The sequence below is a fragment of the Megachile rotundata genome, chromosome 16 (assembly GCF_050947335.1).
Source record: "Megachile rotundata isolate GNS110a chromosome 16, iyMegRotu1, whole genome shotgun sequence".
NCBI lineage: Eukaryota > Metazoa > Arthropoda > Insecta > Hymenoptera > Megachilidae > Megachile > Megachile rotundata.
Genome location: NC_134998.1, coordinates 12,705,516 through 12,718,775, shown reverse-complemented (window position 1 = coordinate 12,718,775; position 13,260 = coordinate 12,705,516). Strand labels below are relative to the sequence as shown.

At 36.6% G+C, this 13,260-nt stretch overlaps 4 protein-coding genes and 1 long non-coding RNA gene across 5 annotated transcripts; 2 read left to right on the top strand and 3 right to left on the bottom strand.

The window, feature by feature from the left end:
• Positions 1 to 2: 2 nt before the first annotated feature.
• On the bottom strand, positions 3 to 1,657 carry Echs1 (Enoyl-CoA hydratase, short chain 1). Its single transcript, XM_003701060.3, has 7 exons — positions 1,418 to 1,657; positions 1,084 to 1,290; positions 891 to 1,015; positions 598 to 802; positions 403 to 522; positions 267 to 334; positions 3 to 204 (listed from the first exon to the last, which is right to left on the bottom strand). The coding sequence occupies exons 1-7, from the start codon at positions 1,512 to 1,514 to the stop codon at positions 139 to 141; spliced, it is 888 nt and encodes a 295-aa protein (XP_003701108.1). The 5' UTR covers positions 1,515 to 1,657; the 3' UTR covers positions 3 to 138.
• A 451-nt stretch (positions 1,658 to 2,108) lies between these two features.
• On the top strand, positions 2,109 to 4,440 carry LOC105661884 (uncharacterized). Its single transcript, XM_076541037.1, is given in 5 exon segments — positions 2,109 to 2,483; positions 2,485 to 2,548; positions 2,644 to 2,891; positions 2,969 to 3,111; positions 3,176 to 4,440. Coding segments are annotated over 5 exon segments (645 nt in total). The 5' UTR covers positions 2,109 to 2,432; the 3' UTR covers positions 3,315 to 4,440.
• A 168-nt stretch (positions 4,441 to 4,608) lies between these two features.
• Positions 4,609 to 6,997, top strand: LOC100878061 (myo-inositol 2-dehydrogenase). The gene is made up of 4 exons (XM_003701059.3): positions 4,609 to 4,998; positions 5,123 to 5,365; positions 5,581 to 5,962; positions 6,206 to 6,997. Exons 1-4 carry the CDS (start codon positions 4,916 to 4,918, stop codon positions 6,662 to 6,664), a joined length of 1,167 nt encoding a protein of 388 aa, XP_003701107.2. The 5' UTR covers positions 4,609 to 4,915; the 3' UTR covers positions 6,665 to 6,997.
• A 316-nt stretch (positions 6,998 to 7,313) lies between these two features.
• Positions 7,314 to 10,480, bottom strand: rngo (DNA damage inducible 1 homolog rngo). Its single transcript, XM_003701164.3, has 6 exons — positions 9,945 to 10,480; positions 9,162 to 9,326; positions 8,839 to 9,093; positions 8,193 to 8,498; positions 7,967 to 8,113; positions 7,314 to 7,872 (listed from the first exon to the last, which is right to left on the bottom strand). Exons 1-6 carry the CDS (start codon positions 10,204 to 10,206, stop codon positions 7,661 to 7,663), a joined length of 1,347 nt encoding a protein of 448 aa, XP_003701212.1. The 5' UTR covers positions 10,207 to 10,480; the 3' UTR covers positions 7,314 to 7,660.
• A 508-nt stretch (positions 10,481 to 10,988) lies between these two features.
• On the bottom strand, positions 10,989 to 12,786 carry LOC143265987 (uncharacterized). The gene is made up of 4 exons (XR_013040859.1): positions 12,486 to 12,786; positions 11,734 to 12,418; positions 11,545 to 11,666; positions 10,989 to 11,458 (listed from the first exon to the last, which is right to left on the bottom strand). It is a non-coding gene; the product is annotated as an uncharacterized LOC143265987 (long non-coding RNA).
• Positions 12,787 to 13,260: the final 474 nt, after the last annotated feature.

The following is a 13,260-nucleotide window of genomic DNA, read 5'->3' as shown; positions in this document are numbered from 1 at the left end:
CCTTTGTTGAAAAACATATTTTATTTGAACATCTTTCATCTAAATAACAAATATAAAAAATATTTAATTCAACGTATAAAATTTATTTAAAAAAGTAAGTAGTTTTATGGCACTCCAATAACGGAGATAACAAGAGATTTATTGGTTTGTGAATTTCGGTGCACGTTTTTCAACGAATGCCGTCATTCCTTCTTTTCTATCAGCCTGGAATATTAAATATACATTATTTATTTATAAATCTGTAATATTTTCAAGAAATTCCTTACCGTCGCAAATGTACCATGGAACATTCTTTTCTCAAAGTGCAGTCCCTCTCTTAGAGTGGTTTCATAAGCTGTAATGAAATCATGTTAATTCAAGCACTGTATGATATCAGTAATTTATCATACAAACAGCAGTTACCTGTATTAACAGATTCTTTAGCCATGGCAACAGTTAACTGAGAATGTGATGCAATTTTTTCGCCTAATTTAACAGCTGCTGCAACAAGTTCTGAGGCAGGAACAACTTTACTAACCAGACCTGCAATCAAATATTGTAAAAAAGTTAAACTTAATTGATGGACCAAAGTTCATTTTCTTATTTCAATGAACAAACCACTCTTTTCAGCCTCTTCAGCAGTTATTTGATTTCCTGTAAGCACCATTTCCATTGCTTTGCTCTTGCCAATTACTCTAGTTAACCTTTGAGTACCACCTGCACCAGGTATTGTACCAATAGCAATTTCTGGCTGACCAAATTTTGCCTTATCTCCTGCATAAATGATATCGCACATCATTGCTAATTCACAACCTCCACCTAACTAAATATAAGAAACTATGATTACAATATTCTTATACTGTTAAATTGCATTAAATATGTTTCTGAGTCTTTGCTATTCCTCAACTTACAGCATAACCATTTACTGCAGCGATTACAGGTTTTACTGCTCTAGAAACACCGTCCCAATGGGTCAAGAAATTTCCCTTAATAGTTTGAGAATATGTATTATTTTGCATTTCTTTAATATCGGCACCTAAAGAGACACAGTTGCATTTAATTTCAGAACACAACTTAAGTTATCATAACTCAGGAATAGCTTACCAGCAGCAAATGCTTTCTCGCTGCCAGTAAGAACAATTGCACCAACATTCTCATTTTTATCAAATTTGGCTACAGCATCATTTACTTCAGTCATTAATTTATCGCAAAGGGCATTCAGTGCTTTTGGTCTGTTTAAGGTAATAAGGCCCACATTTTTTTTCTCACCAACGGTTTCAACCTTGATATACTCATAATTTGAAACTTGACCTATGAAATTTGAACTTTAAAAAGCACATGTAACAATACTCTTATTAAAATCATCAACAGTATAACTATCTTCTCAACTGTTCCATGCATTGCTATCAATCAATGACCTTCTATAAAATGTACTTACAACAATAATATTTCACATTAGATGCAACATACTGTGGTTTTCGAGCAATTTGCAAGGTTTTGGTGAAAAGAATTTGGCCAACACGAGTGGTTGCCATAATGCTTGCTTAGTTAGTACGCAGAATTGATACTACCGTTTTCTTAACCAAATCTTGGCCGAAGAACGATCAAAGAGTTCACGAGGAACCGATAAGACCAGCCTGTTGCTAATCACTGGCTGTAGATGGAAAAACAAGAACCTTTACACGCGTTCGCTGGAAACAGTATTGTACCTAGGCATTGTCGAACCCTGTTATTCCATAACAGGGTATAATAAAGGTGTAGAAAATCATACAACCTATAAATTGTTTCATTATCCCCAAAATCACTTTAACGTGTTTCTCATTAATCGGTTCCTGAATGTAAAAATGATTTTGCAAACATACTAAGTTCCGTAATACAGTTAGGTGTGACGTAACACGAGACGGAAAACATGTTTACTTTTCAAGTAGTAGAATTTTAACATTTTTGCGCCATCGAACGGAAGACGCTGTAAAATGAATGACGTAACCCGTGGATCGATAGATAAATGAAAGATTAATGAAGCAAGTTCAAAAATTTCCATTATAGAAATTGAGTAATTTATAATGTGTCGTAACGTTTCAATTGGCTCAATACAATATCTCGAAAGCTTTGAAGCTCAATGATCCATCATTATTTTGAATGTATGTGCCGCCGTAGAGCCTTTGTATGCATACACGATAAGCCCCCTAAAAATAATAGATTTAAACTGGAGCTTATCTAGAGGAAAAGTTTGACCAAAAATCTTATCAAATTTCGTATGTGGACATCAATAACGAATTTAATGTAATATTAATGTATATTTATTAATAAATGTATTAAAAGAACCGAGTATATTTTCCTTACTTGATATGAAGCGTTAGTCTAAGAAAAATGAGATGAGAATGTTAAAGGATGGAGTGTCAAAGTGGGAACCAGCCAGGTACAGGTAACAGGAGGGACTCGCTCGTAGATTAATGAACTTGAAATCACTGTCAGTTCACGGACGTTCGTCTGGCAATGTTCTACGTCATGCGATTACCGCTATACGCTTTACTGTTCTTCACCTTTGCGCTAAAACAGTGTTTAGCGGGTAAAAAATATGATAAACTATTTATAATATTTATGTATCGTTCATAATAACAAATTCTATATTATTAAATACTACTTTCCTATCTTCAACTCTAGAAGAAATATGGGTGCAAGATTTATCCATGGATATGGAAATAGGAGCGTCGACAGAAGGATATGATCGGGTTTCGCTTCACTGTGGAGCTGAGAGGATGGTAGTAAATCTCAAAACATCTGACAATTTTTCAGGAGTAATATACACTCAAGGTAGCTTCTATTCGAGACAGGCTCCTTGTTTTTTAGATCCATCTCATGGTGGTAACTTTACCATTGACATCCCCTTCAACCAGTGCAAAACTGAAAATGTAAACAGTTTATAATTATCAAGAACAGTTACAAGATAAGGTAGAAATAACTTGTTACAAATTGCTTACTATTTCAGCTTGATGATAAGTACAAGAACATCCTAGTCATCCAGCATGACGACGAATTAATCACGCCAGGTGATGCAGCTTTTGTTTTAGAATGTGACTTCTCTAAGCCCAAAGATGTAACAGTATCAGCAGAATTACAATCTGACAAAAGGTAACTCTTCCAAAACAAAGTTAAATAATCATATTAATATTTTGATGATTATGTTCTTTATCAGAGAAGTGAAATCCAGCATATCTTTGGTGGACGCTGATCCTGGCAGAGACAAAACAAAAAGGACAGCGTGCGTGAAGAGCGACACCAATGAAGTAATATTCGTACCTAACTCAATTCAGAAAATGAACGATGAGCTCTAAGCCACTGTTCAATAGAATCTTACATAATAATTATGAGTTATGATTTGTAAGAAGTTTGACTAATTTTTCATCTTACATTATCGATAAAACAAGGTCAGTGAAACATTATACAGAGACTACTAATTATCAGTAGTGGAATTCCACTGTGATCCACACAATGAATTTTTTGAGATCACAGTCAATGTCACTAACTCAAAGCATACTTGTGTTTTGTTTGAATGATGATTCTGATAACCTTGCATTGTAAGAATGCATTAGAAATGGTACTCAATATGCTAGCCCCTTTTGTGCTTTAGCTCACAATAGGATAAGTTGATAAACCAACGTTCATCAACCTTACAACATACATCTTAATCCACTATTTACACTTATCACATTTTACATAGATATACTCTTTCTCTTCTATATTAGAAAGATATTTTGTAACCGGTTTCTTTTTTACTTTCTCTAAGGTCAATTTGCTGTTATTTTTAATCTTCTACTTATATTGAGACGCACGTTTCATCTTACTTTCTAAGTAATCAGCCTATGTATATACAGCTGCCAGATAAAAGCATATAATGCGGAATTTTATCGATAGAAGTTTTAATCTATAACAACACAGTCGGATTAACCGAATAAAACCAGTTTTGTATAAATTATTTGTATGATTTCTGAACCAGTTAATGAACCGAGAGGTCAGGCAATAACCGAGTCAAACTTACATTTTATACAGAAGTAACACTTGTTCTTGCACTTATTTGCAACTCGGTCGCGGCAATTTTATGTTTCCCTTTGCCGCGACTGACTGACACGCTGAGAACAATCGAAGTCTCTAGTAAAGTCTTATAAAGAAATACTTATAATATCGACAATTGGCACGAGCGACTCCGCAGCTAACTTGTCTGATTGTACCTAACAAATTACTTCAATAAAGCGGTCGAAAATTCTCGAACCACGTTATATATGAACGAAATATGCGGTTTGATTTATGGAATGATTAACTAGATTCAATAAATTCCACTGACTTTAGATAAGCAGTTCAATATTTTAGAAAAAGCGCTTGATTTTGCATGAATTTGGCAATCAATGTAAAAGAAACGACCACTTTTTTTACAAATAAGAAAAGATGCTGAAATATGAGAAATTATCTCTTTTTGTATTCATGAAGTACAGTATTATCCAAAATAATTAATCATCCATCTTAATGCATCTTTTAGACAATTATGCTTCTATTGTTTCACTTGAAAATTCCTTAAAGCTTGAGAAAATTCAGTGAAATTCTATTCTATACATTTTAATAAATATATATTGTATCAAATTGTATTTCTTCTGAGTGTATAGTTATGGCGCCAAGTGTTTTCATAATTAAATACAAATAATAAAAAGTCACGCGACCTCTGGGCAATTTAATCGTTTAAAAAATCTGAAATCGTTGCTGGAGAGATTCGCGCGTTGTAATTTTCGTCACACATAATCATGTTTGGTCTTCCCCCACCTCGAGGACCGGCACGTTTATGTGTATAAGAACCGTAGTAGCCGAACAGAGTCTCGCTGAGCAACGAGACTGCTGACTTATTGTATATCGGCTCTTCTGAATTATTCAGTAAAATTTAGATACCATGGCAACAGCAAAGTTTAAGGAAGCATCACCGTACACCAAACCGTCGCCGAAGCCGCCTGTAGAGGACTATCTTTATAAGCAGTGAGTAATCTTCTTGGGTTCCAACTCTTCTTCATCAACGTAGACTTTTCTTTTCGTCTGCATATTGTCGATTGTTCATCATTTCTCTGCTGTTCTTCTAAAAATGATTTCAATGTTATTACAGATACTTGCAGGATCTTACATTGAAAAGTAATTCACACAATCAAGTATTGGGGGTCGCCCTGTTCGGTGTAGGTCGAGCTGGAACAATTCATTTATCCAACGTCATCTCCAATCCACGTCTGAAGTTATTGTACGTAGTAGACGATGCAGAATCCAAGTGGTCAAGTCTTCGACAGTATTGGCACCTGGAGAACGTCACCCTTTTGCACAGTAAACAAGCAGACAAAGTGTACAATGACCCAAAGTAAGAAATTTTATATTTGTTTAATAAGTCAGAAACTAGCAAAGAATAAATGATTTGAAATATATTAGATACATACTTTACTATTACCAAATTTTTTGAGAACGTTTTATAACGATTTTGTTAATGATGAATTTATGCTCAACACTGTCTAATATATCTAATTATAAAGTAGTCAGAGTTCAATTAATAACTGACAATGATCTTTGAATACACAGAGTAGATGTACTTGTCGTTGCTTCGCCGACATTTACTCATGAGACAATTGTAACGAAGGCGTTAGAAGCGAAGAAGGCTGTTTTTTGTGAAAAACCAATAGCCGAGGATCGCTCGAATACAATGAAATGTTATGAAACCGCCAAGAAGGTCGGCAAACCTCTATTCAGCGCCTTCAACAGACGTTTTGATCCCGGCTACGCAGCAGTTAGAGAAAAAGTCAGGAAGGGAGACATTGGACACGTACATGTAATTAAAACTGTCTCACGGGATTCTCCTCTTCCTACCATTGATTACTTGAAACACTCTGGTGGTATTTTCCACGACTGCATGGTCCATGATATCGACATAATTACTTGGGTTCTTGGAGAGTATCCAGTGAGGGTAAGAATCTTTGGTAAAACATCATAGAAACTTAACTGAAAAAGAAAGTCCAATGTAGAATAATGTTACAATCAAAAAAAGAAATTTGAAGTACTTTGAACTTCGGATAAACTTGTACCTATTCAATTCAGTCCATAACAATTTAGTATACAGTACATAAAGATAGACATACAATAGGTATACATACCTATTGTTTCTTTTATTTACAAGCACTTTACTACTTGTGATAATATTTGATTGTAGGTTGCCGTCCAAGCCACCGCAAACATTCCAGAAATCAAAGCAATTGACGACTTCGACACTGTAGCAGTGAGCCTATACTTCCCTTCAGGAACTCTGGGGACGATCGACCTTTCACGAAACAGCAATTTCGGGTACGATCAGCGTCTCGAGGCGTTCGGTCCCAAGGGCATGGTTAAAGCAGACAACGAACAACCGATACACTGTGTGAACACAAATTACGGCCTCGAAGGAACATGCAGTGCTCCTATTTGGTATTCGTTCGCTAGCAGGTTTAGGAACGGATATATCAGGGAACTGGACCACTTCATCGACGTTGTACTCGGCTTGGACGAATTGTCCGTGTTACCCAAAGAAACTCTGGCGGTGAGCAAAGTTGCGGCTGCCTGCGAGGAATCTGCTCGTACCGGGAAAATGGTCGAGATTAAATGGGCACCACATGAGCTTCCCGAAAATAATTGAAGAAATAATGAATTTGTAATGCTGTAAATTCATTATAAGTATATGGTTGTTGCTTGGGAAAAGGAAGAAAAATTATAGTTTCATGTTTCTTTTAGTTCCTATTTCTCCTTTTCTTGTTGATGTTGTTATCTGAAATTCGATTGCATAATAAGGAAGAATGTATGAAAAATTTAGTTGAAATCATGGTGTTACATTTTTTATCGATATAATAATGAAAATACAGAAAATACCATATACCCTAAATAAATAGTAATGATACAAAATTCGCGATGTTTGTTTTTGTAAATTTGATGGAATTGTTATATAAAAGAAATAGAAGTTTTTACATATTGATTAACTTGTATCTTATTTCGACCCTTGTAAAGAAATAAATGGAAAAGAGTTTATATCTTAAGTCATAATCATTTTTCCATGTTCCATAGTTTTATATGATAAATTGTCGAAGGAACTACTTTTTATAGGTATCGCAAGTTAATCTGCTAGCGAAGCTCGAAACGTTCGTGCAATTGTTGCGATACAGTTTCAAAGAAACATTACTTTCAAATGTTCATCTTTTAAATCTAATCTGGTGGAAGTTATGCGGAATATCTACGAACGTGATAGAACCTTCGCTCTCATTTTATCTTCACGAAAACAATAAGCTGCTCCATTAATTTAAAACAGTATTTTAATTCACCATTTACTGCCCTTAAAATTATGTATTGCGATAATTATGGTTTAAATATTAGAGCACGTCGACTCGTCTGTCGTAATCCAACAGTTTATCTTTATAAATTCTTCGTACGTAGCAAAAAAGAAAGATCCAAAATACGATTCCATGCTACTATCGAGCAACGAACATGCTTGCTTGAGCATCGTTTGGTCGTTTGGTGCATCAAATGTACAATCATTAACGTTAATATTAAAAACTGCTACCAAAAATCAAGTATAAATCTTCTTTCCCCTAATTTTACTGCACAGACACAGAACATTCACATTTTTCTTTCTTCTGTAACTTTAAGATCGGAATTTTGTAAACAACGAGTCAGTCGCCTTCGCCTTATCTCCGTGAAATCTGCGCAATTCCGCGATAACGTGTAATCTGCCGAAACCCAGGGATTCGATTTCCTTCACTGTTTCCTCTGTGAATGGATCGTGAGCAAAAATTGTTGCCTCTATTGCTCCTAATCTACTCGATGTCCCGCTTGCACTACTGCTGCTGTGACCCTCTGAAAGATGCATAAAAAAATACTCTTTCTGCTCGTGATTAAACATATGTACATCTACCAGGCAAATTAAAGGATAACCTGGATAGATACTTACCGTTTTGTCGACGTTGTTTCTTCACATCATGCGACGAGTCTTCCACTGCTCTATGAGGGCGGCTTTTATCATGCACTTTTTCATCCTCTATGCCAAGCAAGCTCATATCGTTGTAACCGCTTAACCTGAGCCATTCTGGTAATTCACCTATAATGAAAAATATATTATAAAATTATACGTAACAGTAAAATGAATATTTTGAAATAAAAAAATTGAAAAAGTTGACCTTCCGCTAAGAATGGTGTCTCAGCACCAGTGGTACCAATTGTTAGTACGTTTTTCTTTAAATCTATGCAGCATTGATGCCTTTTTAACATATCTAAGCCAAGCAACATGTCCATGTTTTGTTCTGCTAGGACAGCAAATGAAGTTGTTAAGTGATCGTTCCCAATTTGAATTTGTACCATGTGGATACGTCCGATAATATTTTGGGTTCCAATTCCGTGAGCTATTCCAGCCCACCTTGAATCGACTAATCTCATTATGTGACATCTTTCTGCACAAGCTTCGGACATTACTGTTGACTGTGCACCTGATTTACAAAAAATTCGTAAGAATTGTTCTGCTAGGTATTTGCGAAAGTAGTGAGATTATTTTAAAATATATGATCATGATATATACGACAGCACGTGTTTCGACTAAATCTAAATTTAAACTGCTCCCTCCATGAAGAATCATACTACAAAGAATGACTTTCAAAATGCAAGAATTTAAAAATAGACATTCACCAACCACACGTACCCAAACAGATATTTAAAAATACACTTGTCGCTGACTCGATTTATTCGCGATACAAAGTATTTGCAACGCACGTATTTACGCGCATTTTTCTTAACTATTTATGGTGGTAAATAAGGGCGTCGAATATGTACCTGTATCGATAAAGGCTTTAACAGGAAATCCATTAACTTTACAATTAATATATAACATAACAACCGATCCAAAAATTTCAGGATTGTATTCCATTGCAGCTTCCATGTTTGCCACAATGTTCTTTTGTCTGATATCTTCGGCGATATACCTTTGTGCCTCTGTATCAAATGGATCAGCATACATCATTCTCACCCTTTGTGCCTCGCGTTCTTCTCTAACTTTTATTTGCTCTTTAAGCACAGTGGAAAATGTCTCTGTGAAATAAAAACACTTATTTTATAGAAAAGTTTCAAGGCTTTAAAATAAAGCTGGCAGGACTTACCCAAGTTTCCAGCAATTAGAGCACCAGCCAGTTCAGGATTATTTTGATTGAGCAGAGCTAACTGATCTGGATTAGCTAAAAGCATCTCCCTTATCATCTCTGGATCATCTTCCCTTCTGGATGTTCCTGGTACTCTAATGGAACTGAAGTCCCACATGGGAATAGCTGAAGTAATGTTTCTTGGAATTTAGTATATTCTCTTTAATACTGTGTAAGATGCATTTTTAAATAAATTACTAACTAAGCAGATCGTTGTAAACTATCATTAAACTGAAAAAGATCACATAACATATCTGTGCTAAGCTATTAGAAATCTGATCTAAACAAACCTGCAGACGTAAAAAGAAACAGGACAAAGATCTTTTGTAACGAGACAAAACCTATTCTAAAGAAAAATTGCACAAATATGGAATAGTGAAACACGGGAACATGCTCGGTCGAGTCAGTTAACACCTTCACGGCCCAAATCAAAAAAGTACTTCCCACTCGTACGTCCACGAGAACAATACATGTCTATCATACGTGGATCATGCCCCTCATACAGATCAGGAGACGTATGAGTAGGGAGTATGCTGAACCACATATGGATCGCAAGATTGTGAACGTGTTGAGATTAATTCGCTGGAAGAGTGCGGACTGTGGGTGATCGGAATCGCTGAGCTTAAACAACAACTGATCGAGAAACGTAACAATACAGAAGAAAACGTAAATCGAAGCCGAAAAGCTAACCTCACGACCCGCCTCGATCGCCACTTTAAATAATGGTGGTGAATTGAAGCTGACCTCCGTTTAAGGGATGAAGGTTTAAGTCGGTCCCGCTCTGATGCATGTGCTGCAAAATAACTATGTCACCGTCTTGAATGCCGTGGTCCTTCAGCGATTTTTTGTCGTCAATCAGCGGTAGTCCGTTGAAGGCTATCATCATCTCATGGGTTGGAACGTTGCATTCGCTTTCGCAGAGAGCTTTGAAATTCCCCAGTTCCATATCCTCGATGACATCCAGGACGAAGATGTCGTCGCTGAGCGTGGATACAGTTACCTTCATATTGTTTATCGTCCGATCGGTCCGTGCAAGCCTGATGATAAAATAACAATAACAGAAATGGTAGCTGCTTCAAAGAGTCTTCAAGAAATGGTGAATTTCACGGAGGAATTTTTTCCGCTCCCCTCGCGCACGGGATCACCGTACGAAGAGCGGCTCCTGGATGTAAACAACAACCCAGCTCAGCGAAAATACTGGCCTCAAGGCTCAACCTGAAGGCCACTTAAATTGCTTCGAGATATCGAGGTGAACTGAGATTAAAGATCGTCCTGATTCGATTTTTATCGTTTGTACGCGCCAGATTTGAACTTCGATTTTAACACGTCATCACAAATTTTGCAACTGCGCAGTAACAACAATTTGTTATTAACTTTCATTACGAAAGATAAAAGTGTACAGTGTATTTTGTCATTTTTTATTATACTGTTTTATCTTCTTATTATATCAAGTTACTTATTAGATTTTATGATTCTTGATGTTGACATAAATTTGGATTTTTAATTACTTGAATGAATTGAACAGAAAATATTAAAATAAGTATAAAATAAAACATTTTGAATCTTGCTGGTGTAGCTCTGAGGATAATGAAGAATCTTAATATAAGTTTCCGTCGGTAGAGTGCTCTACATTGAACTTTCCTTTAGAATTCCGTTTTGGTGTTTCCAAACGCGTACGTTCAAACAATAAATGCTTACCAGTTTAACTCAAACAGTAGTAAAATATTAATAATCCTTAACGAATGTCTAAATAACAATTGAAGAAGTTGAACAAAATTAGCAATCTTATTAAACTGTAGTAGCAATCAAGATGGAGGAAAATAGATAGCTTTCAGTATCACAAATCTTTAATATTCCATGTATGCAAAATATAAGAATTAAACGTCCTATTCAGAATGTTCAGATCAACGAAAAGATAAATTTTTATCAGCATGATTGGTCAATGGTACGTGGCTTGACCATACAAAGCATTCGATGCAAAAAAGCAGCTTGTGCCACCGATAATTTTCATTGTACCGTGATTACTTTATCCCTCTAAGGAAATTATGCGCGTTTGTATACTCACTTTTATTCGGCATACAGGACCGATCTTTATCTCGAAAATTCGTCGACATTGGGACGTTTTACGATAACGAATCGATCCTTTGGACACGAGGAGCATGGGGTAAAGGTGGTGCATCGAAGCGTGGAACGTTTAGGGGATCGTGCCCTCCTGGTAGAGGTTCCAGCCACGAGGACACCGCAGGGGGTAACATCCCCTACGAACCGGAAACGGATGTAGAAGTGTATATTAGACAGGTGGCTAAAAATTTGCTTGGACAGGCTGATGGTTAAATTAGCTCACGATTTAGACGGTTCGCTCGATTACGCCCACGATCGTCCAACGGTGACCGGATGTTTCAGGATAAACATGTACACGGTGTATATACGATTTTACGTAACGGACAAACATGTTTCAGCAAACACCTGAAAACAGCAAAACTGTTAGAATTGTATACTGCACTGTTGGGGTTATTTTGTATACGTTGCATACCTTGAATTGTAGCTATAAACTGATATGAATAAAATGTGAGAACTCTTTCTCAGATTTCAATGAACGGTATAATCATTACAATATGTACATCTTCTGGTAGGGTTGCGAACATATTGAAACTGGAAAATGAATTAAGTCCGAGTCTAAATCGATTTCACACTCCCGCTGGGTATAAATTAATAGACACTTAGGGCTGAGCCGTACTTCGAGTGGATACCAGAATGTTCCTGGGGGCAACTGCGACTACCAGGTGTTGAACACGGGTCCCTAGGTGTGAGGATGCACCATGAAAAATCGGTTACACGCAGGGAGGGTGTTCAATGGAGAAACGATGAATTTCCACAAAAGCATCCAGAACATTGGATATTAAAACGCAAAATCTTTCAAGAACAGTTTGCAAAGCAAAGTGATAATATAAGGATTTTTTAATAGCTAGACACTCCTTGTTGCAGTAGTAAATTTTGTCCCCTCCATCGTGTTTAACTTCTCATACAGATCGAGTGAAACGCGCACACGTGCCCCAGGGATTTGCCATTTAAATCTGATCCCCTTCGGTTATCTCTCGATCTCGAGGATCAAAAATCCTGCGACACAATGGACCTGTCCCGATCCTGTATTTTTCTTTCGGATTAAATCCAGACAGGCTGCGGTTTGTGATCCGCGAATCGATTTTTGCACACTGCACCTGCATCGAAAAATTACTTGTTTAATGAATATTCCATAATTTTATTTGCGTTAAAACGTATAATCACCACATTTTCTACCCTCATGTTCGAAATTGCGTTCGTGGGAAACAGAGAAATCGTTTCCTTGATTTTCACCTGGAACAGCGCACCAGATGGAGCGAATAATTCATCCTGTTGCGAGAAACCCTCTTAATTTCCACCGTGTTAATTGTCCAGGTTCAACGGACGCTCAGATAGTTTTGTGGGAAATCGATAACAGGCTGTATTTTATTGTCGGTGTTTCAAAGAGACTGTCCCCTGTAAAATGAACAATAAATCCATAAAAACTTATTTTGCAACAAGAAAATTTTTCACATTATACTTTCTACAACATACGCGTTTCCTAAGTTCTGATTAACCCTGTCTTCCTTGGGCAACATCCACAGGAAATAAGGGAGTGAAACGGTCACGCTTCACCAGCAACTGCAAAAAGAACATCCGTGAATCAAAAGTGCAACGAAGAAAGAAATTAGGGGCACGTGTTACACACGTGCACAAGAAACAGAAGGGTTTATTTCAGGTTAAACCGCTTCTGTGACATTTGGCCCACGACAACATGTAATTATGCGGCAGGTAACAGGTTTGATGTGATTTCTACCGTGTTATTATATGCCGCAAATTAATATTATCTAAGGTTGCGGTCAAGCTCAACAATATGTTCAACTCTGTCTCACGTACAAAATTCTATTTTTAGAAGTGCAATTCTACAAGCTCGTTTTACATAAATTTTTATGTACTCGCTTTCACATTAGCGTGCAAAAAAAATTTAGGAACCTTGCTTTTCTATTTCTAAAATATTTTA

Excerpts from the sequence above, each read along its gene's own strand:
- Echs1 (XM_003701060.3), bottom strand. The coding sequence starts at position 1,514 with ATGGCAACCACTCGTGTTGGCCAAATTCTTTTCACCAAAACCTTGCAA. Across the intron at positions 1,291-1,417 it reads TAATGTGAAATATTATTGTT|GTCAAGTTTCAAATTATGAG; the intron begins GTAAGTACATTT and ends CAAATTTCATAG. Across the intron at positions 335-402 it reads TAAAGAATCTGTTAATACAG|CTTATGAAACCACTCTAAGA; the intron begins GTAACTGCTGTT and ends ATTTCATTACAG.
- LOC100878061 (XM_003701059.3), top strand. The coding sequence starts at position 4,916 with ATGGCAACAGCAAAGTTTAAGGAAGCATCACCGTACACCAAACCGTCG. Across the intron at positions 4,999-5,122 it reads GAGGACTATCTTTATAAGCA|ATACTTGCAGGATCTTACAT; the intron begins GTGAGTAATCTT and ends ATGTTATTACAG. Across the intron at positions 5,366-5,580 it reads AAAGTGTACAATGACCCAAA|AGTAGATGTACTTGTCGTTG; the intron begins GTAAGAAATTTT and ends TTGAATACACAG.
- rngo (XM_003701164.3), bottom strand. The coding sequence starts at position 10,206 with ATGAAGGTAACTGTATCCACGCTCAGCGACGACATCTTCGTCCTGGAT. Across the intron at positions 9,094-9,161 it reads TCTAATTGCTGGAAACTTGG|AGACATTTTCCACTGTGCTT; the intron begins GTAAGTCCTGCC and ends TTTATTTCACAG. Across the intron at positions 8,499-8,838 it reads TAAAGCCTTTATCGATACAG|GTGCACAGTCAACAGTAATG; the intron begins GTACATATTCGA and ends TTTGTAAATCAG.